Source organism: Apodemus sylvaticus, chromosome 12 (genome assembly GCF_947179515.1).
Source record: "Apodemus sylvaticus chromosome 12, mApoSyl1.1, whole genome shotgun sequence".
Taxonomy (NCBI): domain Eukaryota; kingdom Metazoa; phylum Chordata; class Mammalia; order Rodentia; family Muridae; genus Apodemus; species Apodemus sylvaticus.
In genome coordinates, this window is record NC_067483.1 from 45,633,071 (window position 1) to 45,652,148 (window position 19,078).

Consider the following 19,078-nt stretch of genomic DNA (forward strand, 5'->3'; position numbering starts at 1 on the left):
TTTAAAATTAACTATCCAAATATTATACAATTTGATGTTTATCCCATTTTGTTTTATCCATGATCATATCTTATTTTGATTTGTAATGAATAATAAAACATACCTTTTGTAAGTGACATCCTAAACCTGCTTGTAAGTGACAATAAATTCTAGCAGTCATATTTTACAAAACACAGACACAGGATTAATGTAGCTTTCATTAGTTTTTGATATACTTGGACACAAAGAAAATCGAGCTTGTGAAGTTTGAAATTCAAAACTAATGGAGAGATAGTGTTCAAGTGTAGGACAGAGGCATCTGCAAGGAAGACCACAGTTTTAAGGCCAAATGTTTTTAGTTTAACTATCCTAGATATTCTACTGCTGGTAGGAGGAGCGTGTAACTCCTCAGGCAAGGGTGGCATTATCGAATTCACTAATGTAAATAAACTTGGGAATAAGGTTTAAGGACAAAGATCTCAGAGATATTTACTTCTACAGCGCCCTCCACAGTGAAAAGGTTAGTTTGATAACCTTACTCATCATGGCTTTTTTATAGCTGTTTTTGTTCTGTAAGAGATAGGAAATATCCTGACTTCATTTATGTTTTTATGACTCCTGATGGCCATCTTGCACCATTTAATGGTTTGCATTGTAAACTGAAGAATTCACAAAGCCTTTTTTGAATTATTGATTGAATTAACTCAAGGGAAAAACTTTGACTAGATTATTGATCAGCTAAGGAATAAGAAGGGAGAAGAATCATTTTCTATAGCTCCAAGTTTTAAGATTTAGGGAATGGAAGAACTCACACGATCTGGCTTAAACAACTGCAAGAGAGTTAGTGTGAAAGAAATGAACTTGATGTTAAGACTACAAAAGTAACTGGTCTGGTTGATGAAGAACTTTGTGCCCATGCTTTCTGCTCTTGGTGTAAAAGAAATTAATACTGAAAAGGGCATTTAAGTAAGGTGTTTCCATACTCTTCATTTATGCCCTAGGAAGTGACCTAGGGCTAGGAAAAGCATTCAGACATGGTGACTTCTTTGACTGCCATTGTAGTTGTTCAAACTACACTAAGACTCATATAGACCACAGGAAGCACGTGTCTGCACTTTCCCCTGGTGTCTTGTTGTGTAGGAATAAGAACATGAGTTCTGTCCACTCTATGTGGTTCCTGATATTGTGAGCCCTGAGCAAAATGTTGCATAGACCTCTGGGACTTACTCAGCTGCACAACGGAATGTTATACTGTGTCTGGTGAGCACTGTACATTTCGTGCTTCTGTGAGCCTTGCTTATTTTAGGTGCTTCTTTGAACTTTCTGAAAGATGTTTATTTCACTTAGCGTGATTGTTCTCAGAGTCAATCTATGACTTTTTATGATACCCTTGGGCCTTTGACCTTTATAGCCATAAGCTGTTTTTGATCAGGATTATATTATCAGCCAGGAAATTCTCTTCTGTGGAGTAGGCTGATATCCAACCAAATAGCACTTAGTTATCCTATAACAGTAGTGCCAGAATTATATTAGTGAGCCCCTCGTATCTGGAAAGTCAGTGTTGCACCATGCATGTCCAGTACTTGAGAAACACCATTGATGTTTTTCTCTCTCAGAAGGTTGCACAGCATATTCCAGCCTCATGAAATCTAGCCAACAGGGAGGTGTTTCCTGGTCTGTGTAGCCTGACTTCTCTATGTCTCACAGGCAATGTGCATGGTACACATGCCTTTAAGAGTAGAGCCTTTCTGTGTGGTTATGTTGGGTAACCAAGGACAATGGCCACAACAGTGTTGCTCTGGAGGCTTGTGGGGATTCCCTATAATAACTAGTAGAAAACATTCCATTTCTGGCTCTGTGGCTTTTATTGACTAGCCTGTGTCTCCTGAGCACTATTGTTCACCCATGCAAGGTGAATCTTGTGAACCCCCTTTGTAAAAAGTTGTATTTTGAAACTGCCTTATTGTGCACAGTCTTTCTTTAATATGCCCTTAGTTTTGGTCGTCATACATAACGTCTCTTCCTTCTGCACATCCCCTTTCTCTACCCCCCCCCTCCCGTTTAACCCTGGAACTCCCATCCTTTATTTCCCATGTATTTTACTATCCCTCCAGTTATTTTTGGATTACAGTTTTTTACCTTGTCTTTTTGTTCTCCCTTTAGAGTAAACTGCCTCCTGTCTATCACACCTTGTCAATACCTCCCCCTTTTCTTTTCTCCTGTTTTTCTCTCTTCCACATACTGTTGAGTTCTGAGCATATGTGGCTTAAGATCAGTTGAGGGAAGTCAGGGTAGTATAGGTGTGAACTGATGTACTTTCTCCACCAACACAGTGCTAATTACTAATCTTGCTCTGTTTTTATTTTCTGTTTTGCTTCCCACTCATTCATAGTAACTAATGTATTATTGTATGCTTCAGTCTTATCAATGTTCCTTTGCTTCATAAATGATTAGCCTTTTTTTTGACTACTACTGTATTTTCATAATGGTCTATCCATTGATATAATTGTTTTTCAGACTGTAGTCTCTCACAATAATGCTGGCATCCCAAATAGTGTAGCAGGGAAAATGATACCTCAGTGTCACTACAATTGAGATTCTCTTGAACATTGTAAATATTTCATTATATAAGCATGATTAAAAACTATTTAGTCAGTGGCATAACCCCAAGGAAACAAGTCTCAGTGTAAATAATATAAGATATGAAAACTCAAGGCAATACTGCTCCTCTAAAAATTAATTAATCTAAAAATTAATCCCACAGTAATGGCTTCTAATAGGAATGTCAAGGTGAAATTTCAGGCAAATATTTAAGAAGCAATCAAAGAGAATACATGCAACATGGGCTAACACACACACACACACAGACACGCACAGACACACACACAGACACACACACACATATATATATAAATCAAAGAGGATACAAAAAGCAAATTCTATATAACAGCAGAACAGTTTATGTAATGAAAGTCAGTATAGGATCTGAAAAAAAAAATCAAAGCAACAGAAACATAGAAGAAAAACCAAACTGAAAAACTGGAAATGAAAACTCTAATAAGTCATGGAAAACCCAACAACAGAATGGATCACAGTGAGCACAGAACATTAAAACTGGAAGACAAAGTGAGGAATTGTAGCATACAGGTAACGACAAAAGAAAAGCTACTCAGGTGTGGAATGGCCCCACTTGATGTGTTTACTTATGGAAAAAAACAAATCTAGGTGTTATGGACATAGAAAAAGAAATATTTAATGCTAAAGAGAGACAAAACATAAATCACTGAAGAATATTTTCCAAATATAGATGCAAGGCCTGAAAACAACCTCTCCTCATTGTATTATAGTTAAAAGTTAAATACACAGAGTGAAGAAAGTATGGGGAGAATTTCAGAAAAAGTTGTCAAATGGAATGACAGGCCCAACAGGAACAGCACATTTGGCAGCAGAGATTCGTAAATGCTCGAGGTCTTAGACTGATGTATTCCAAATCCTTAGAGAAGCTGATGGCTGAGACTGCCCCACCCTCCAAAAATCCCTCTGTTATCCTTGAAGAACTAATTTTTCCTGACAATAACAGACTAAGAATTCATGACTTCTAAGCTGTATCTTCAAATATCTAAAATACATCAAGCACTCCTTTACACTGAAAAGATAACCATTCCAAGAAGCTGGAGGAGTACTAAAGCATATTAGAATAGGTTGGTGAGTTACTGAGAAAAGGCAGTGCACAAAGTCTTATAAAATCAACAGTATGGCAGGCAGTAATTTACACCTTTTAATAATATCAACAGTTTATCAACAGTTTTGGTTCCCTAATTGAAAGGTACAAACTAGTAAGGAGGTTGGTTGAGAACACAGGATCCGTCTTTCTGTTTCCCCCAAGAAGTGTGGCTCACTGTCAAAAGTGGAGGCTGCCTTACCCCGAAAAGGCCGCAAAGGTTAGTCCAGTACAGTCAGTGCAAATGGTAAGTGTTCTGCTCCTTGACAGATGCACTTCACACTAGACCGTCCAGGAGACGCGAAGACAGCTACTTCATGTTTCTTTAGAGGGGCATTTCATCTGGAGGACTTTAGAATTTTCTTTTTTAAAGTATTTATTTATATTATTTGAGTACTGTCTTTAAGTCATTTCCCACATTCTTCTTTGTCTATCCCTTCCTCCAAGTACCTCACAAATTATTTTTCTTTATTGTTACATATATTAATATAAATCTACAAATATAATCTGCTGATTCCTTTTAGTGTGGATCACATGTTATCTTTTCTTAGGGTTGACCACTTGATACTAAACAACAAATTAGAAGGCTCATCTGAAGGGAAGAGTGGTTCTTCTCTCTTATAAGTTATTTCCTGCTTGTAGCTCTTCATCTAGAATCTTACAATCATTCTGTCCCCTGTTCTATGATTTCCCTGAGCCTTAGGTGTAGGGAATGCATTGTAGATGGATCACTTGGGGCTGGCCCCCAGTGCTGGTTGTTCTCTGGGTTTTGACTAGTTGTGTTTTGACTAGTTGTGTTTTGACTAGTTGTGGATTTCTGTAATAGCCTGAGATTCTTCTCCTTCATTTTGCCTTCTCTGTAATTTGAAGATTTGGACTTTTTATGATGTCTCACAATTTCTACATGTTCCTTTCCTGTGCTTACATTTTTCATATATTTTGCTTATTGGTCAAATTCCTCTACTTTATTTCCAAGTCTTGAAGTTGTTTCTTCTACTTGATACACTCTTAAGACTTCCTCCTGAGGTTTCAGCTGGGTATTGACTTTTTCAACTCCATCTTCATCTCTGGTTGGGTTCTCATCAGCATTTCTGTCTCTACTGAATTCGAGTTCCAAAAGCTTGATTGTCCTTGTCATCTTATTTAGCCACATGTTTGTCTTTTCTTGTTCAATTTTTCAGTGTTCACGTGCTCATCGTTGGTTTTGGACTAGAGAAATGGGGGTGTGCACCCAAGCAATCCTCCCACACTCAGGCAGAGCTCCAGTAACACAGCTTGCACATGAGGCCAAACAGACCCAGCTGTTTGGACCGTAGCCATGCTTTCTCTCTTAACACACCCTGAATTGGAATCCCTATTTTCCTCTATTCCAAAATCTGTACTGAGTATGTGAAGGATTTACTGATCAGTTCTCCATACCAATTCTGAAATCAAAAGAAAATTGAACAAGACAGGATGGAGTTTATTTTTGTTCTTTATGTGACACAGTACTTAAACTCTTAGCAAGAGTAAGGACAGGAGAGAAGAAAATAGAAATGAGACAGGTATGAAAGGAAGAAGTCAAAGTGTCCTTATTTGGAAGAGATTAGCTTCTACATCAGAGCATAAAAGACTCCACTAGAAAATTCTTAGATCTGATGAGCAATGTCAGCAAAATGGAAGGACACAAAGAAAAATCAATAGTCTATATAGCATACCAATAACAGACGTGCTGAGAACGAGCCCATGCACATGTTCCATTAGCCGTAGTTATGCCAGCCAGCTAGAATACCTTGGAGTATATCTGCTTCATGAAGTGAAAGACATGTGCAATTAAAACTTACCACATCTTGCTAGACTTTGTGGCACATGTCTTTAATCCAAGCACTCTGGAGTCAGTGATGGGTGGAATTCAATGTTAGATTGGTCTACATAGTAAGACCTTATCTTAATCTAAAACCAAAACCCAAATCACTACCACAACTACCATCACCAGTAGTAGTAGCAGCAGCAGCAGCAACAAACCCTTTAAAATAAAAAGTCCAAGAACATACTAAAAATGGAAAGAGCCTCCATCCTACTGGATTGGAAAAGAGCAATTTGATGAACACAGATATCTCAGCAGAAGTAATCTAAAGATCCAATGCAAATCTGATTTTACACAGAAAATAAATCCCAAAATCATATAGTCTCATGGAAGACTCTCCATTACCGCCCCTAGTAACCCAAGTCATTGTAGAAAAATGATGATGGGGGGGGACTTCAAGTAATACTTTAGAGCCACACAACAAGAACAGTGGTACTGTCAGAAAACACAGATCAGTTGAATTCAATGGAATGTTCAAATGTAAATCCACACATCTGTAGTTGCCTGAATTTTACAAAAATTCCAGAAATGCAATGGTTTAAAGAGCCTCCTCAGCCAGCAATGCGGGGAACATTGGATACTCACACGAAGAATAAATGGGTCAATGATCTTAATGTAAACTCTAAAACACTGAAATTATTAGGGAAAAGGAAAGTATTTTAAGTTATAGGTATAGAGCAGAACTTTGTGCAAAGGACTCCAGTTGATCTGGAGTTAAGGGCAGTAGCCAATAAATGGGACCTCGTGAATTAGAAATTTTCGATCCAGCAAAGGAACTTGTTAATCCAGTGGAAAGATAGTTTATAGAATGGGAAAATATATTTATAAGCTGTACATCTGAGAACAAATTAGCATCAGAATACATAGGAAACAACTAATCAGCAAGAGGACAACTCGGAACATAGCTGATGCAATAAGCAGAGGTCACAAAGGATGCAGGGCCGGGAGAAGTTCAGCCTCACTGGAGCCTGCTAAGGGCGGCTTGGAACTCCTGTGAAATCCCATTTCGCCCCAGTCAGTATGGTCTCCAATAAGGAAGCAAATGACAACATATGTTGTTGAGAGTGTAGGGGTGTGCACAGAAGGGAAGCCTTTATGCTGTGTTTTTGGGAATATAATGTTGGTCACTATGAAAGCCAGTATGGAAGGTTTTTAAAAATGTGAAAATAAAATATTTATCCAGAGGACTCTAAGGTCACATACTGCAGAGAATGTGTGTCAGTACTTACTGCAGCAATATTCACGAGAGCTAAGTTATGGAGCCTGCCTAGGTGTGAATCTGCAGAGCACTGGATGCAGAACACATTGTACAAATACACGGTGAACTGCTTTGTCAGTCATACAGATAAATATAGCTATGTGTGATTCAGGCTCATAGATTAGACTCTAAGTAAATTTTGTGAATAAAGCTAATCTCAGATATTTGCATGTTTTTTCTCATTTGTGGATCCTAGGTTTTATATTGATGTATATAATATTTGTATATATTGATAAAAATGAAACTGCAGGAGAACAAAGGGGGCTAACGGGAGTAGGAGGGGATGAAAATGAGGATGGGCAGAATGGGGGTGCTGTAAGTCCAAGATAAACAGTATACACTTGTATGAAAAATTAAAAAATTATAAAACGCCAAACATTAAAGGTATCTTCTGATGGAATTTTTAACTAAAATCTCTAGATCCTCATTTGTTTTATATCATTTTCATACTTTTTAAAAGCTTCTCTTATTAAATGCATGGGAGGTAAAGAATTATGCCTTCTGTTGCCAAGGTACAGCACTTATCTCCTTTTGTGCGTAAGCATGTTTTGGGTTGTGAATTAGATCAATCTGAAATAACAGGAGACTTCAGAGATGTCACTGTATATGACTAACACACACACACACACAGACATACACACACAGACACACACACAGACATACACACACAGACAGACACACACACAGACATACACACACAGACAAACATACACAGACACACACACAGACATACATACACACAGACACACACACAGACAATATACACACACACACAGACACACACAGACATACACACACACACACACACACACAGACAGACAGACAGACAGTTTGGGGAGGAAAGCTTTATTTTATCTTACAGCATGCAGTCCTTCATAAATGTGGTACATTAGGGCAGAAGCAGCAGCCTGGAGGTATACACTGAAGAAGAAACCGCTCAAGAGTGCCCTTCATTGGCTCGCTCTGCTTTGTATAGCCTAGATCCACCTACCTGCCAGTGGGTGGCACTGCGGACAGTGGACTTTTTCTTCCCTTGTCAGTCGTTAATGGAGAATATACCCCCTGCCCCCATACAAGCTTTAGAGTCATTTTCTCAGTTCTGGTTCCCTTTTCCAGATGGTCCGAGTTTGTGTCAAGCTGACACAATCTTACCAGCATGGTCTCTCCTTAATACATCCCACACATCTCTTCACTGGCTGCATCTGCCTCATGAACGTTTGTACTGAAGTCTAATAGTGATAATTTATTGTGAAATCAATTAGAGTTAATAATCTAAACAATGTTAATATAAAAACACACAAATCTGTGTGACTTGAGGAAGGGTAAAGATGAGTTTCTAACTAAACAGACATACACACAGACAGACACACACACACTGACATACACACACAGACAGTCACACACAGACATACACACAGAGACAGACAAACACACACACAGACACACACATACAGACATACATACACAATTGTATGTATTCTAACTAAAAACATAAAACAAAACAGAAAAATGTGAAAACTAAGAGGAAAATTATCTTAGGAGGCTTAGCCTGTTTTCCCCCTGTTCTCTCAAGTTTTAAATAGACTGTGAGTTTAAAACATTTCTTAAAGGATATGATATTTAAATAGGCTCACTGTCATCTCCTATGCTTTCTCTGATAGTAAGGTGTGTCCCCGATTCAGTCACCACGGTGTGCCCATCGTCCCTCAGCAGAAAGTCTCCGACATTTTCCCTGGCATTCCCTCAGATGCCCTGCGCCATCTCAGTGAGCTCTGCTCAGTCTGTCACTCAACGCTCTGTGGCTGAGTTGTAGGTGATTTTATTATTGGTGTTTATTGTAGAGTTTATAGATCCCTCTTATAAAGTACAGATAGATAGAATGATTACATGTTATTATTGCATATTTGCTTGAAATTATATTCAAATATTATCTTTAGAAAACCATGCCCCTTTTTAAAACTGCCAAATAGAACTTTTTTGTTGTTGTTGTTGTGAAAGTGACTTTGGAAGTTTTTTTTTTCATAAATTACAATTATGGATATTGAGAACTATCCTCAAATAAAATAGTATTTATATTTACATTAAGAACTTTAATGTAAATTTATTATTTTATACTGTTATTATGCAGAGCCTTACAAACGCTAGTTTGCTGAAATTTCCCGTATCAAGATCATTTGAGAGCTAATGAGCCTGAGTCGTGGTAAGCATGTCTGTGGCAGGCGCGGCTCGCAGGTGCCCGCCTCCTTCCTCGCAGGTGCCCCCCTCCTTCCTCGCAGGTGCCCGCCTCTTCCATGGTGAGTTGAGGACGGGCTGGCTCGCCCAATCAGATGGCTCATAGTTGAGCTCTAGGGAAGTGAGCATAGGGCTGCTTCTTCACTGGACGCGGCTGTGTCACAGCAGCTGCTGTGTCCTTGTGTGATGCGCTGGAGCTCATGAGTCACTGTGCCAGCACATGGAAAGGACCAAAGCCAGCACGCTTACTAGAAGGGGTCAGGAGAGAAGACCCCTGGCTCCTGGGGAGATGTTAAGTTCAATAGTGACTAAATAATCTGCCTGTCTCCCCGCTTGTGTGTGTTCAACTGTTCGTTATTGTACACCCTGTTGAACCGTGTTCTAGGATCACTCATTACAGTGTTAACTGGAGGAGCAAGGATTTCTACAGGAAACCCTCAGGATTGGGCCTTTTGACCCTCAGAGGAGAGGACCCAGTCACTCTATCCTGCAGCTTCCCCAGTTGTGGGTATTTCCGTCCTAGTTGAATAAAGTCTCAGAAGTGGAGGTTTAGAGGTTAACTGAAAGAGGAACTCTGTCAAATGCGGCTATTGGGAGCAGGCTAGTTATGAAAGTGAACTAATGGTCTTGGTGAATGATTGGTTATGTATGGGAGAGAGGAGGGGTCTAGATGATGCCATATTTGTGGCTTGGGTATGTTTATAGAGGATTCTGTCATTGTGTTTCAAGGGCTGTAACTCAAGACAACTTGAGTTCTGAACAGTGTAAATGTGAGGTGTTGGACAATTCGGAAAGTGTATGTGGGTAACTATGGGCTTCATAAGAATGTCTAAGCTGCAGGACCTCACTGGTATAGAATGTCTGCTCTGCAGGGCAGGAAGGAGGGTTACGGAGCTTCAGAGCATCCCCGCCCGCGCATTCCTGAGGATGTGATGGGACCATGGAAGCAGGCTACAGAAACGATGCTTGCCACCATACAGCCTGTCCAGAGCAGATCTCGGGCTTCCTCGTGGACTTTAGAGTATTTAAGAAAAGGCTGTTTCTTAAAGGCTGTTTCAGCTTAGACCCTGCAGGGAAGCCGCCCTGCTGAGCCAGCGGACTGTCCATCTAACAGGGCGGTTTCCTTTTCACAGCAGTGGCTTCTTTCCAAGGCTCTAAGTGAGCCACATACATACACCCAATAAAGACGTTTCCATGAATTATTTCCAATCATTAATATGATAGTTAGCTGTCTTATTTTGGAACTTGTACAGACTAGCCATTATTGCACATTGGTACTTTCCTCTGGATAATTTCATATTCTAGTTCATTCTTTGTGTGATTTCTGTTTTTATCTTTGACATGTATTACCAATTATCTTTATGTGAGAAGAATATTTTTTTATTAAAACTATTCTAAAACTAAATATTTCCTTGGTTAAGGAAATTTCTGTAGAAATAAAAATTTTCAGTAGCACAGGAAAGTTGTCTCATGTTTATGGTGAGTAGTGTGGCAAACCGATGAATACGTATCTAGAAGTAACTCTCTCTCTCTGTGTGTGTGTGTGTGTGTGTGTGTGTAAAACCTCAGTTATTTCTAATATATCTAGAAGTATAATTTTCAATTATCACTATCATTAAAATGACTCAAGGAACAAAAGCTGAATCTGAATCCATATTCCTCTCCAATTCAACTCCCCCTTTGTAACTTATTTTATATTGCACCTGTAATTAAGGAAGAAATCATCGTCTTAGGAGCAGTAGGACTTCAGCTATTGATCTGTGTGTCCCCTGCTTATACTGTCAACAGCGTAGCTGCTCTGTCACTGACAGAGCTGAGAGGAGGGTTTTTTCTATACTGTTTATACACTCCTCTATAGACCTGCTGGCTGGTTGAATTTTAAAGAGTGAAGAGGTTTAAAGACTTGTCCCCTGAGGGATGCTCCTGCCAGTTGGGAAGCGAGCTATGGCTGCTTTGCAGAAGTGTGCTGCATGCATGTTGCTTATGGGAAAGAGGGACGTTTGTGAAAGATTAAGCAACCGAGTGAGAGGCTTCCTCTTTAATTTGAGCATTAAAATTGATGTGAAATATACAGCTAATATACATATATTTAGAGGCAGACACTGGCTTTGGGTGTTTTTTATTTTTCTGAATTATGTGCTTAATTTTGTAGGAGTTTATCTCACCATTATTTATAGGTGTAGTAAGTATAGTAAATGACTTTACATTACGAGATACAAGATAACGATTAAGCAACACCAGTAAAATGAAAACTTCTGTCCTCATTTGTAACAAGCCAATTTTTAGTCATTTATTTCATGTCTAGTAACTTCTTTAATTACATTTAGCAAAATATTATCAAGAGTAAAATAACTTTTTCTAGACATGGCCCTATACTCAGACTTTAATGGTACACATTCATAAGCAAGCCTGCCTACTTGCCTTAAGGCTTGAAGGCTTTGCTTTCTTCTTACTGGTCTGTGAGTGAGTGCTCTTGAAGGCATTGCTACAGTATTTATTTTTAACTGATAATTGCAATATATACATACACTGTGTATATGTGTGTGTGTATGTGTGTGTGAGAGAGAGAGACAGAGACACACACACACACACAGAGAGAGAGAGAGAGAGAGAGAGAGAGAGAGAGAGAGAGAGAGCGAGCCAGAGCCAGAGAGTATTGCTTCAAGTTAAGAAATTCTACTAGGAAATATTCAAAACTGTGATTCCATATGTTTGTGTGTTCAGATCTGTCTCATCTTACTGGGTGTTAGTTTCATTGGTAAAAGACATTTGTATAAGTGACAGCTTTGCTCAGATATTTGCTCCTTTGCTTCTTAATCGGAATTGTCTTCAGAGGCTGTTCCTTTATAAACTCTCCCACCTTTATTTGTATGATGTCTGTAAATATAGGTGGACCTTTAGATTCAGAGTTAAATTTTAATGTGTTGCTTAGATATATCAAAATACATCTTCCTTTATTTTTCCAGTTATCTGACTGTTGTTTGCATTTTGTTGTAATTTTTAATAAATATTATCTCTAAATTTTAATGAGATTATTATGTTTTAATAAAACATTGATTTTTATATTTAAATGCTTAATATTTAGCTATATTATACTAGATGCTTGTTTTAAGTTACACATTTAAGAGGGCTATTTGAAATAAATTTAGTAATAAGTGTTTTAAGATATAAATGTGTGTTTTACAATCTATACAAGATCTTTGAAATTTTTTTAGCACTTTTGTTGTGAGACATACAGAGAGTAGTCAGGCCTCTTAGTCATTCCTTCTGCTGCCAGCTCATTTCCCTTTCTCTGCCTGCATTTTAATTGAAACAACATTTATATTTCTGAGCCAGAATCTGTGGAAGGTCCCCGTGGCTAGCCTGTGGTACTAGCTGCCGCAGACGCAGCTTGCCCATATGGCGCAGTGCTCCTCGTGAGATCCATATGGCCTTGTTGAAGGGGATCCCAGCGGGATGTGAAGGGTGTTAATGCCCTTCAGGCCGGGCCTTCCCTCCTGGGGCTTCCCCGCATTGTCAGTGCAATCTGCCAAAGCACACACTTAATTCCTTTTTAATAATCAATTATTTCAGTCTGAGAACCTGTGCCTTTGTCTTAAAAATACTTCACCCGCCCCTGGAAAATGTCTCAAAAAAGTTTTAAGTGCGTGTTTAAAAACCATTCTAAAGCATCCTCTTTATTTTGAATTTGCATTTTTAGGAAGTTCTGCAGAGCGTGCCCAAGTTCTGTTTTCCCTTCGATGTGGAAAGGTATAGTATAAGTTAATGATTAAGATAATGGTATTCCTTGTTAGCACACATTTCAAAATGATTACATATACATTTTAAGAAGCAGGCATGCATCCTTGCTTTTCTTCGATGCAAATCTGGCAGGCGTGAGGGTCGGACTTAGATACTGCCTACAATGACACAGCCTTTCAGATTATTCTGCCCTTTGCTTCCTCTGCTGTGGCCAGATAGCTGTTCTTAAAGGAACCTTGGCCACAGGTTGTGTTTCTTCTCATTGTATTTCAGATATAGGTTGTAAGTACTAGCAGAGAAAAATATGTCATTGGTCTTTGTGACCTTCAGGTCTATTAAAACTAGTGTTTTACTGCTTGTTCCAGACTCATCCTGCTGGAAGAGCATCTGTGCAATGTTGTGAACTTGTTAGTTGTTTCTAAGAACAGCGTCACACAACAGTGTGCTTCTGAGGGTAGCTGTGGGAAACTTTCCCAGTAGCTTCAGCAATTTTATTGTGGTGATATTTTACTGTCAATACTAACTGAACTTGTATGAACTTGGAAGTTAGCTTAATAGATATCTTTTTGAGAATAATGACATTTATTGTTTTTCATGTGACTGATCAGTTTTATTATCAGTTTTATTTTAAGAATGTACTGTAAAAAAGTTTTAAAAATCATTTTATGAACACATCTTGCCAAATATTATTAGTAAGACTGAATTTTTAGTATATAGATTGTAAAGAGATAGTGGGTTAGTTAGTTGATACTAATAAACAAAACTGATGAAAAGTTATTTACTTACCTTATTTCTGGAGAATTAGTTGTTCTCCTGTCTAATTTCAAAATTATAGTATTAAACCAATAGTGAGAATAAAATAGAGGAAGAAAAACTGCAAGAGGATATTATAAATCTTGAAAACTAGATGACATATTAATTACTGGAGGACTTATCTGACATATATAAAACTAGAGATGTACTTGTCCTGGCTGCTTATATGAGTGCTTGTTAATAACTGTGGTTTTGTGACAAAATAATTTATAGTTTTAGAACACTGGTCATAATTTATTTAACTTCAAAATCTGATACTTTTAAAACTGCAGTTTATATCATCAATATTTTATTTTGGGGCAAATAACATGAAGTCATATTGTAGTTTTATGAACCAGTATCTAGAAGTATGTTTCTGCATTTTAAGCAGAGATAAAATATTTTTGTTTAGTTTTATGTCATCCCTTATGCTGAAGTGCAGCATGTAATTTGGTTTTATTCTACGCATTTTAAAATCAGATAAAACTCATTATAGACTGACCACTAGGAGGCTTCTTTAGCAGGAATTGTATTCTTTCAGTTGGAGTTTGATTATCCAGCTTATTGATAGTTCTAAAACTAACGCCTAGAAAACAACAGCAGTGCTTGGTGTGATGAACACTGGGTGAGAATGTCAAGAGAAGAAGCAATTCAGTATGATGGTGCCCACCTTTAGAGGATGAAGCAACAGGCAGTCAAAAATTGGGAAAAGTAGGATAATTTAGATAAGTGGGGGACTACTGGTGAGTGTAGGGACTGAGTCCCCAGAGCGAGGAGCCCTGACTGCAACCTCATGATGGATTTTATGGGAAACTTACTCTTCTGACAATTAGGATGAAATTTGACCTCCCCGGGGGTCATTTTGTGTTGCTGTGCTCCCAGTGAGCTGTTAGAACTCTCGGTATGCTCCGACTCAGGACTCAGGAGTTATTGCATATGTTCATGGCCTTTGTAGTCGCAGAACACCATTCCAGCTCCTACAACCATGTATTAGAAAGGTGAAGCCAATGCCAAATAAGTCTTGTCTTTTTATCCTCAAGGAAATCAGTACAGATTCAATACTCTGATCTTGTTCTGTCTTAGGGTGTCTCAGAATCAAATTGGACAGCACTTTACCTTCGTCCTGACAGACATGGAAAGTACGCAGCGGTTTGGGTTCTGTAGGCTCACGTCTGGAGGCAGGAGTTGTCTGTGTATTCTTAGGTGAGTAATTGTAATCAGAACATGGCTGCAGAGTAGACTGTGCCTCTGTCCTGCTTTATCATGCTTGACATCTCAAAAAATAAAAACAAAGCAACTTCACATTTTTTTAAAAAATTCTTTACTTGTTCAGTCTAAATCTAAGTAAGATGAATAATAGCCTCCCTTCTGTTCCACATGCAGAGTAAATTGTTTACGGGTAACATATTAGAATTTTTCTTAAAAGAAAGAATATTTTAAGGATAAGTTATTGTGATTTATTACTAAAAGTCAAATATTAACATGTGAGTTGTGATATGTGTAAATATGTGTGATATGTAGTAAGGTTAAGATGCTCTTTTCTGTCATTGATACACATGTGACCTTTGTGAATCATTTGAAAAGGTTTTAAGGCAAAGATTGCAAACTTGTAGTTGGGAAGAAGTTAGAGAATATTATTAGGCCACTGGGTATTTTAAAATATTTAAAAGATGTTGCTAACTTTACACATCTTAGGAAGTTTTGTGTAAAATTTATATTCCTAATTTATTTAGAGAAATAGGGAGGGATATCTGTGCATTGTAAATCTTCCCAGTCCCAGCGGGGAAGATAAGATGGAAATAAATGGGCTTTAGGAAGCGATGATCTTGCTAGATTTCATGGTGCCCTCCTGCGTGAGACTGGGATTGGACTTGTTGGCAGTTGAAATTAAAAGAATTTAAACTTAGTTCCTGTAAGATGTCATCCTAAACAAAGAATCCAAATGTAGCCTATAAAAGTATAACTCTTTATTATTATAGTATAGATACTGGTAATTCTACACTCAATAGATAATAACATTCAATTTATAGTTTAACATTTTATGAGGAAAGCCTTGTTTATTAGTTACTTTTGTATTGCTGTGATACAACACCATAAACAAACAACTTACAGAAGGAAGGGTTGGTTTTCATGTACTGGGAAATGCTATGCACACTGCCAGAGGAAAAAGTAGTCATCTGTCTCACCCAGTTGGAACCCTGTGTGCTACTAAATAACTGTCTTGGCATGAATGTCATGAGAGTAACTTCTTACTCCGTGATTGGATTTACGGCTTGCTCCAGCAGATGGAGCCCACACCTAGCACCATTATCACGCCCAAGAACCAGAGGCTGGGTCAGTCACAATGCCCTAAGAGAGAATGAGCTATACAGAGTCTGCTAAATGAACATAGCATCACCATGACTCTTTCCTAATTATTGACTACTAGACCCACAGATTAGTGCATCTCCTAGCCTTTATCAGAGAAGCTTTTTCATTCAGTAGGTGGAAATTAAAATGGGGATCCATAAGTAGTCAACGTGTAGAGAATAAGAGACGTCAGGACGTGCATATCTGAGATTTCCTGCCGCCACAGTGTTCTAGGGCCGTCATGGAAGAGGGGCTAAAAATCGTAAGAGCCAAAAGTGGTGGACGACTACAAGGAAACAATGTTTGTAAGACACAACAAGGATCTGCACATAAGAATTCATAGTGATTTTGACAGTGTGCACATGTGAGTGCAAACCCAAGCCAGATAAAAATCCCAGCGTGGAATGGGGAGGTGCAACCCTAGCCAGAGAACTATTGGCTGTTTATAGCTTTCGGAGAAATTCGGTTTTCTTGAAGAGTATGACTTCTGGGCTTGATGCCCCAGTATAAGGGAATGCTAGGACAGGGTAGTGGGAGGGGGTGGGTTGGTGAGCAGGGGGAGAGGGGGTCGAATAGAGGGTTTCAGAGGGGAGATAAGGAAAGGGGATAACATTTAAATGTAAATAAAGAAAATATCTAATAAAAAATTAAGAGTATGACTTCTGGTAAGTAGACTGACCATTCTCTCCAAGGCAGACCCTGCCCTAAAGAACATTTACACAACAAATACTGGAGTGAATAGCAAGGAAGGAAGGAAGGAAGGAAGGAAGGAAGGAAGGAAGGAAGGAAGGAAGGAAGGAAGTGAGCACAAAGTTGGGTGGGTGTGGGTGTGGATGTGAGGATGGATCTGGGACAAGTTGCAGGTGGGAGAGTGGTAAATGTGATCTCAACAAAATGATGAAATTCTCAAAGAATTAATGAAATATTATTAAAATACTTTAATAGAAATTAATAGTTTAATACATATTGGTTAAACAATTCTATATGGTCAGCCTGAAAACACATATAGACAAGTAACAATATATAGACTGATCAGTTGTTCAGGAATATAAATATATCTGTGTAACAACATTTAATTAAAAAGGAGGCAATGGAGTTTTACAAAGATCAAAGAGTTGTACATTATAGAGTTTGGAGGGAGGAAAGAGAAGGGGGCAGGGGAAACAATGTAATACTATAGTTCAAAAAAAAGAAGTATTATAAAGTTATAAAAATTATTTCATGTAGCATTTTACTGACATAAAATTCTAAGATGCCATCATTATATATGATAAAATATAATAAGAACTTTAGCCATTATGTTAGAAATTAGAGGGAATGTATCTATATCATCTGTGGTCCCGTAGATATATGTGGTGTATTTGTGGGATACACGTTATCTAACTATGCTGTAGTGAGTGGGCCCCCACAGGCAGACACTGCTCAGGGCAGTGCTGCAGAATAAGGGCCGAGATGGGGCAGTTGTGTTCCGTGCCACTGAAATTTAAGATGAGGATGTGAACTAATGAATGACCTAGGACAGAAAAGAACCAGACTGATGAGTCGACTATGACAGTTAAAAAACCAGCTGTTAATGCTTTTCTCTGATTTCCATGTAAAATGGAAATGTGTTTTCTAGGTTGAAAATGTGTTACATATTTCTAAAACTTTCCAATACCTTGAAGCAAGGTTTGTTAGATTTGTACTGTACACTGAAAATATACTAGGAAAAAGTTTGGGATAACACAAACATTATATACACATAAACATACATTATATACACATTTAAAGTTCAGAATCAATAGTAATTTTTGTTGAAAGCCAGGGAAGGACTATAAGAGTAACTACAGAGGTACTCAGAGTTTCGCAGTCTTTCCAGCTGGTGAGGGAGCAGCAATTTTGGCTGCCTAGATGCCAAGGAAGCGGTATGAAATGTCTACAGTGAGGTTGGCGGAGCCTCTGACTTGGAAGTTTGTACTTAATACAGCTGAAACTCACTGAAGAATTTGCTTTTCTCAGCAAGTCACAGAGCATACACATAGGTCTACAAAAAAACCCAGACCCTGTTTATATGTGATGCATGATGCTTTCAGTGTGCTGTTTATGTTGCGGACTTTTCCCCACATATCCAAAGTATACTTACATATTTTGTGCAGTTTATCCAGTTAAAGTATAAATTAACTGTCAGTATTTATAATTTTCAGAATGAATGGATATTTTTAATGTAGTTCCTAAGAGCTCCTGTAACTGCCATTTTCTCCTAGAACAGTCAGTCACTTTTGTTCTTGCCTGGTGATAGGTTGCAACTGTATGCAGGCTACTAAAACCATGTGTTGCTTTTCTCCTAGAATGATCGTATAATATTTGCCAGTTAATACTTTTTAAATTTCTATTTAAATTGTTTAATTTTTAGAAGAAAAATTAAAATTCAGTTCAATTTAATATTAAAATGATATTTAGTTTGAGGCCTGTGTGTCTGAGTTCTTTTTATGAAGTGTCTGTCATGGTTTAACAAGATTTCAAAGCTGTCCTCAGAGATCACTAACTTAGGTCTTATTGCTTGTGTTTAGAATTGCTTTCATATGCTAGCAAGGATTCAAGAAATACTCTTCCACCTCTAATTTCATTAACAAAAATTTACAACTATAAAAACGTCACCAAGAGTTCAAAATGAAATACTCTAATGAGGTAGGCAGATTTATGTTTAAGTCTTTTTTTGTAGTCCCCTTTGGTACCTATAACTCATACCAAACTTGAAGACTTCCCACTCTTCCTTTGGACAAATCCCCTAGAAGCAGAATGTTTCAGTTTTACACATTTTGTGTCAATTTTCTAGTGGACAAACAGCTGGTAGCCAGGAGAAGCTTTCCTGTCTCCTGAGTTTTATTTGACTACCCTGCATTAGGTTCCTGCTGACCTCTCAGACTGGTAACAGTTGCTCGACTATTTGACAAAGAGCATTTCCTTTCCTTTATTTAACCTTTGACTTTAGGATGTAAAAATTTTACTAGCACCATAGTGGAAACCCAAGCGTTGGGAAGTCTTCTGACCACCAGATGAACTCCTGATTTTGTGTATGTGTCTGTCTTTTGCCGCTTGTCTACAATGGAAATTTAAGACAGTCTTATAGTTATCCTTTAGACTCCTCCTTGTAGAAGTGTATATTTTTATGTTTATATAT

The 19,078-nt window shown here is 38.1% G+C and overlaps 1 protein-coding gene across 2 annotated transcripts in view; it reads left to right on the plus strand.

Moving 5' to 3' along the window:
• The window catches only part of Dennd1b (DENN domain containing 1B), a 209,744-nt gene that overhangs the window by 71,048 nt on the left and 119,618 nt on the right, over positions 1-19,078 (plus strand). For both annotated transcript variants that reach the window (XM_052199824.1, XM_052199825.1), the window contains exons 4-5: positions 12,737-12,786; positions 14,653-14,772. In XM_052199824.1, coding sequence (XP_052055784.1) covers positions 12,737-12,786; positions 14,653-14,772 — 170 coding nt within the window. The remainder of the gene's footprint in view (positions 1-12,736; positions 12,787-14,652; positions 14,773-19,078) is intronic.